The sequence below is a fragment of the Ranitomeya variabilis genome, chromosome 2 (assembly GCF_051348905.1).
Source record: "Ranitomeya variabilis isolate aRanVar5 chromosome 2, aRanVar5.hap1, whole genome shotgun sequence".
NCBI classification, from domain to species: Eukaryota; Metazoa; Chordata; class Amphibia; order Anura; family Dendrobatidae; genus Ranitomeya; species Ranitomeya variabilis.
The window spans coordinates 268,097,236-268,104,696 of record NC_135233.1 but is presented as its reverse complement, the minus strand read 5'-3'; the positions used below and the strand labels follow the sequence as shown (position 1 = coordinate 268,104,696).

Below are 7,461 nucleotides of genomic sequence, written 5' to 3'. Positions count from 1 at the left end.
CTCATCCCTACTTACTACAATTCAGCTCAACTCGGCTGCCAACTGACCGATGGCCTCCTGACTCTCTAGCCATTGAAAACAAAACATCATCTGGGACCAGACAAAAAAAAATTCCATAGAATCTACCAAGATAAGATCACAATTCTGGAGGCTTAAGGTACCGCTTTGATGTCACCGCTGTGCTCTGCTTTACGGCCGGCCGGCGCTGACACATTCAGTGCAGGGAAGCCGCCGGCGGGGGACGTGACAGACATCAGAAGGTGAGTAGTGGTTTTTTTTTACTTTTACAATGGTAACCAGGGTAAATATCGGGTTACTAAGCGCGTCCCTGCGCTTAGTAACCCGATGTTTACCCTGGTTACCCGGGTGCTGCAGGGGGACTTCGGCATCGTTGAAAACAGTTTCAACGATGCCGAAGTCGTTCCCCTGATCGTTGGTCGCTGGAGAGAGCTGTCTGTGTGACAGCTCCCCAGCGACCACACAACGACTTACCAACGATCACGGCCAGGTCGTATCGTTGGTAAGTCGTTTAGTGTAACGGTACCTTACAGAAAAGGCTCCTATAGAACGAAAAAAGACTAAATTTTAACCTTCCATTTCTCAGCCTATTCCTCAGTCTGCAAAGATCTCCGAGAGGAATACATTCAACCAAACTTTGAGGTTCATTAAAATTGCGCCCAATTTCTATTTTTTCCTCCCTCTCTGCTAAGAGCCAGAACTTTTTAATTTTCCATACACATAAGCGGATACGAGTTTTAACTTTTGAGTGACATCATTCATTTTATTGTGTGATGCTCAGGAAAGGGGGAAAACATTCCAAGTGCGCTGAAATTGCCAAAAAAACAAACAAAACGCAATTCTGCAAATGTTTTAAATTTTTTTATTTTACCATCTCGCTTTATTTACTTCATATTCTCCTGTCCTCCACCGAGCGCTTACGTCAGTGTTTCTGTGTAAATTCACCAAAACCGCAATTCAGACAAAACCCTGGATGGAACCACTTACTTATGAGGCAGATGGAGTCATTTTGGACTGGTCTGTGTTCCGGTGGTGTCCCATCATTTTAGGCGTCTTTTTAGCCCACAAGTGTGGACAACTACAGATCTGTGCACGCCTAAAAAGATGGATTCCACCGGAGCAGGCACCAAAACGTATGAAGTGTCTCCATTTGTCCATTTGTCAGAATCGCATTTTTTGCATGGAAAGTGCTCAGCATGGAACACAAGAATGGGATCCTCGCCTGATTCTGGAAGCGATTAAAAAATATTATGTACCCCAAAATGTTACCAATAAAACCCCTAATTTATCCCGTACAAAACCAGCCTCCGCTCAGGTCCAAAAAGCGACACGGCTCCCACTTCCTCAAATAAAATCCAGTCAAGTCTGCTGTACCAAATCCAAATGTCCTCCTTCTTCTGAGCCCCACTGTGCCTACACCACAGTAAGCGGCCATGTTTGGAATTATTGTAGTGGGGAGAGAGCACTTAATTTATAGGGTATGTTTCACCAGAAGCACAAGCTGGGCATGATGTAGGGGGGCGCTACACTGTAGGGGGCACAATAAATGGGCACTAAACTGGCGTATTTGCAATTCTCCAGAAAAAAAGCCTGACGTGGATGTTACAAAGTAGTCACAGCAGCCGTAGATGAAATCATTGAGAGGGGCAGTTTTTACAATGGGGTCACTTTTGTTTGTTTTTTCTGTAGATCTGTCACCTTAGGGGCTCCACAAACTATTCTAGCAAAATCTTTTCTCCAAAAGCCAAATAGCGCTCCTTCCCGCTCTGCCCTGACATGTGGCCGAGCAGTAGTTTCTGACAACATAAGGCAGAAACTGCGCAATAAATTGTGGGGTCTAGTTTCACCTATTAACCCTTGTGTAACTGACATTTGCAGCAAATAAAAAAATTACATTTTTTACTGCTAAAATGTATTTCCACATCCCAATGTTATAAAATCTTGTGATGCACCTGTGGGTTCACTACACACTACTGTGTGTACTCCCTACACCATCAGAGGAAATCCCTAAGCAGTAACATTTCCACTATGAGGTCCCTTGTGGGGGTTTCTGCTGTTCTGGCACCTCAGGGGCTCTGCTAATGGAGCCCGCAATCTATTCCAATGGAATGAGTGATCTAAATGCCGAGTAGAGCTCCTTTTTATTCACAACTCGTTTCAATGCCATACCAGTGCTTTTATCGAGTGAAAAATAAAAAAATGTTTTTTTTGTGCAGCGAATGGCGCTTTAAGGAGTGGCGAAAAATGAATAGATATTTCATTTAGAAAGGAAGTCATTCTAACAAAAGGAAATCGTAGAAATCTGGAAGGGCGAAAAAAATTTACTAAGTTGGTGTGTTTTGGTGACTCGGGATGGGAGAATTATATGAGGAAAATTAAAATGCACGGTAAAGAGGAGTGAGGTTGTGAAAGGAAGATAACTAAAAAAAAAAACGAAATAAAAAAAAATCTCAAAAATAAATTTTTTGCCATTGGTTGAGATATAGTAGGGAAAAGAGGTGTATTTATGCACAGGTATACATACGAAACAAAAAAGGGGGTTAAAAAGAGGACAAACAATTGGGATTAAAATTGTATAAATACGAACTCATGAACAAAAATAAAACAATAAGTAATAAATAGATTAAGGGCAGGAAAATTAAGTACGGTAAATTAAATTTAAAGAGGAACTTTGAAAAACAGAAAAATTGAATGCCAGCCATGTACATATTGATTTAAGATAAGACATTTTGCGATATATAGAATTAAAAACGATAAGAAAAAAGGAAGGCAGCTCTCCACTTTTTTTCATCTACAATACCTTTGGTTTTATTCAGACCCACATAGCATGGCAACGTTTCGACTCACACAGTCTTTTTCAAGCCTGAAAAAGGCTCAGTGTGAGCAGAAACGTTGCCATGCTATGTGGGTCTGAATAAAACCCACATTTTTTCCCCATCTATAAAACCTTTGGAGTGCGGCCTTCCTTTTTTCTTATCTGGATTTGGGCATGTGCTGGATGCGGTGCTGAGGAGACTTGTGCACCCACTTATTGATATTGTGCTGTTACATTTTTTCTTTATAGAATTAAAAATGGGGATATTAATACAAATGTACATTAAAACAACAATCAAAAGAGTATTAAAATACATAAGAAAGGGGATGTGTGACCATGGAGCAACTGTACAGAGAAAATATTGCGTGTTCATAAATTAAAATAAATAAAACAGCTGACATCAACCCCAAAACCATTACTCAAACTCCCAATGCACCAGCACAACCGGGAAGAGCAGAGGCTAAGCGCCAGAACTGGAGCATCTAATGGATGCGCCATTTCTAGTGAGGCTGAGGGCTTATGTTATTAGTCTGGGAGGGGGCCAATATCCATGACACCTTCCCAGCCTATTAATATCAGCCCGCAGCTGTCTGTTTAGCCTTTGCTGGTTATTAAATATAATAATATATTCTAATATAATTTTTGGGGGGTCTTCCATTTAATGGACATCAATAGAAAACAAGTCACATTTCTGGGCACCTCGGTGATTCCTTGTTCGTTTATCCATTGCTGGAACCTCATTTCTTAATGATACAGACAAACATGCACAGAAATTATTTGGTAGATTTTATTATAGTTTCTTTGAATAAAAGCAAAATTATATTACAAATACTTCCCTTAAATAGAAACACTGATTGGAAATGGTTGAACCTGGCACAGTCATATGGTGACGGAACAGTAGAAAAAATAATATATTATAAAATTTACCTGTACATATATAACAATCATCTTTAGACACCGTCCTACATAGAGATGCCTATGAAAAGATTCCCAAAGTCAGGAAATTAAGTGATAATCACATGAAATCTGCCCCCACTTCTTCTCTACTGTAGGGCGAGATTAGCCAACCAGGCCTGGCCAGAAGAGATGGCCACTGCCTGCTCGGACCTCGGGGTCCCTGGATGACACAAGTGTACAGCAGGTCAAGGATATAGTGAAGGCTTACTTCATTTCTAATCTGAATAATGATATTTTAAAAGGTCCTGTCGGTTCTCCTGTCATGTCCTATAGTAAATGTGTGTATTATAGGAAACTATTATAAATCGTCCACTGGGCATTACCATTTCTCTGACCAATAGGGCATGGGCTTTCGTGTGATAAAGTGTAGAGATATATCATATGGGCAAGGAGAATGATATGATCAGTAGTCAGTTTAGTCATGCATTTCCACAAGGAATAATGAAGGGCACAGCACGTGTTATGAAGAGATGATGCAAAACTGATATTTATAGGGAAATATCGGCTACTGGCAAATCTCATGAGACATTCTGACTCCCTGGGCATGTGCAGTGCGCTGGTGAAGCTGGGGAGCGTGCACCCGGCATCATTGTACACTATGAGGGCGATAGACGGCCTCACCGCTCACATGCATGTGATTTACAAGGAGGCCATGGAAACATTGCTCATGCAAAATAAGAAAATCATGCACAGAGGCGCGTGCAAACAAGGTGGGAAGCAGGACTAGTCCAGGAACATTATGCCCTGCTGGATTAGTCCTGAGACATTTCTATAGCGCGGATGCAGAATAAAACTCAATTTTCAAAGTATAGAGAGATCTCAAAGCCAAAAGAAGGTGGTAGTTATATTGAAGAAGTAGGGTACAGTAGAGCCACGGTGGTGATTTTGGGGGTTCCCTTTAATGAGGAATACATGTAATTACTAAACAGGACATGTCAGGACAATGAAATGATAGAACAGAAAGACATGGATGATGACCATGTCAACTGAAATACTCAAGCAACTTTGTAACATTTGCAGTTGTGCCATTGTCTGGTCCCAGTAATGGTAAGACGACGACCGTGTTCCTCCACAGATCCTGCACAACACAAACAGCAGATAAGTCTGTATATGGAGAGTAGAGCCCACTCCAGTCACACATCCATAGGGCAGACACCACCAGAGAAGGGTCAGTCATAGCTCTGCGCCCGCAGCACAGCTAACAGGGGCAGTTGTCAAGGTGCTAGAGTGGTAATACCACAAGGACAGCTGGGCGGCACAACAAAGGATTGCCGCCGAGTCTTCACTACATAAATCAACTTTTCTGCATGGGCTCCTACAACGGTTCTCTTTGGAACCTACCTAAGGCTGGATAGGTCAATATAATGGTAGGACACCACGATAACTTCTAGTAAACCGCAGTGCGTTGTCAGAAAAGGTCTCCAGAGCTAATCTAATAAACTCTAGGATCAATTTGGCAGTCGCTATGTTGTACATTAATCCATTTTGCAAACCTGCTGTTCTAACGGAATGATGAAACCGGACAGACAGGTTCATGTTATGTGCTAAAAAATCCAGTTCTACTCTGAAGCAGGTATAAATAGATGAAACCAGTTACATCACATTCATCACACCACCTTCATACAAAGCTCTGCACCTCAGTCACCTCAGGACATTCACACCTGATAGCCAATAATTCAGCTTACACATACCAAACCCTGCTTACTGGCATCACCGAGTCACAGAACATACATAAAGACAAAATACACAATACTGATCTTTCTTAGCATCTTCCTAAGTAGCAGCGCAAGAATACTTTTCCAATAGTGTCTTGCACATTGCCGTCCTCTCGGGTTGGCAGCACAACAGTCACTTTTCTCATCCTCTGTAGCTATGGATTGCTTTTCAAGAAACCAACCCATGGATGAGTGATGCCACCATCCGCAACCCATGTTCTTGAAACCACTGTTATGTGGACCCCGTCATTTCAAGCACCGTAGGTGGAGGCAAAAAGATTCTCCTGTTGCATCGCCTCATACGTTGGCAGAAATGTCCACATCGAAGCTCTGGTCAAAGATTCTCCCATACTGTGTCTTCTGACAATATGGTCACTCAGACTTTCTTGCACTTAGAGCTTGGTTTCTGGCCCACCAGGACTAAGAGGAGGAAATGAATTACGAATTCGGACTACCTCCATTGCACAGAGGTGTCCAAATACCTTGTTGTACCAGTCAGGAGAACGTCCCCTGCAAGCAGAAAAAGATGATGGTAAACACCAAGATATTGTCACTTTACGTCATTGCTAAGGCAGAACTTAGGACTGGACGAATCAGAGGCTTTCTCTGGGTCTCTGTAAGGAGATCTGTCCTCATACTATGTTGCCCGGATGGAGGGCAGACTAGTTTGGTGACAGATCAGCTCTTCTGTTAGCCAGCATGGCACAAAACATTGCATTTAAGACTCCTATCTTTCCCCGTCCTATTCACTGGTGACCGACTTCCGGAACTTTATACATATAAAAATAAATTTCTGTTATTTCTGCACAGCCAAATGACCGAACCAATCAGCATCAAAATTTACAACATAGGCAAGTCAGGTGCTTTTGAAGGTTCTAGGCCAGGTTGCAGCTTTTTAGGACTTACAGTTCTCTACGAATTTACAAAAAGGCGGCATACAAAAGCAAATATTGACGGAAATATCTTCAGGACACCACGAGAGACATAACATTCCTGCTCATAACTCAGATATGTTGGCTTTATCCCAATAGCAAACCACATGCACAAACAGTTAAAGCAAATGGACTCGTGCAAAGCCGGGTCACATCCTACTAGTAACAAGTATGGATTGTCAGAAGCGGACAGCCCCTATAAGGATAGTATGGTTATGAGGATAGTTCCTTCGCCCTTTCACCAATAGCAATAAGGCTGCAGTGCATGTATAGGTTGGCAAACATCGCTGGAAGGGCACCCGTGCAGGTGGTGAGTATACACCGTTTTTATTTTAATTACGGTCCTGAATTGATTAAGCTGGTTTCCAATAATGGACAACCCCTTTAAAGGTTTTTTTTATGGATGCATCATGTTTGATATTAGGTGTAACCCACTTTACCTCAGATCAGCTCTGCAGATATAGGTTAACTTAGAGCGTCCCATTCCACAAGGCTCCATGAGGTACTGAGAGCTTAGGATTACAGCCTGGACACCTTCATCCAACTGGCCAGTAGCATGGTCCAAAGAAGTAGACACCAACGCACACCCTCCTCTGGGCAGGTCTGTTCGCCATTTCCTGGATGTGACAAATTATCCAAAGTAGAAATAACCAATTGATTAAACACAAACAGTAAATGTTATTTCCTTGAAACCTTTTGCGCTTTTTAAGTTCAAGACCAAGACTTTGTTTTCAAGGAAACTTTAAAGTACAGAATGATTCTAGTAGCAGAGCACTTTCCTGCAGGAATGGTGCCCAAAGACACACCGAAGAGTCTTTCAATTAGTACTAAAAGCTGCAGACGTACCCTCCCGGCAAAGTCTAGCTCTAGGATCAGATGTCTATGTGTAAAGTAATATTGGCAAATGGGGAAGCCCAGTAGGCTCTCCTAGATCTTACATTTCCTTTGTATTTCAGGGAAAAAAGATATATAGTCATTTTTTACATTTTAAAAATTACTAACAGGAAAATGGGCCGATGCAAAA

The 7,461-nt window shown here is 42.0% G+C and overlaps 1 protein-coding gene across 4 annotated transcripts in view; it reads right to left on the bottom strand.

The window, feature by feature from the left end:
* Positions 1-3,606: 3,606 nt before the first annotated feature.
* The window catches only part of STARD8 (StAR related lipid transfer domain containing 8), a 233,389-nt gene continuing 229,534 nt past the window's right edge, over positions 3,607-7,461 (bottom strand). For all 4 annotated transcript variants that reach the window (XM_077284933.1, XM_077284931.1, XM_077284932.1 and 1 more), the window contains 2 exons: positions 6,878-7,054; positions 3,607-6,015 (listed from right to left, as the gene is read on the bottom strand). In XM_077284933.1, the coding sequence (XP_077141048.1) occupies positions 5,898-6,015; positions 6,878-7,054 (295 nt within the window). In that variant the 3' untranslated portion in view covers positions 3,607-5,897. The remainder of the gene's footprint in view (positions 6,016-6,877; positions 7,055-7,461) is intronic.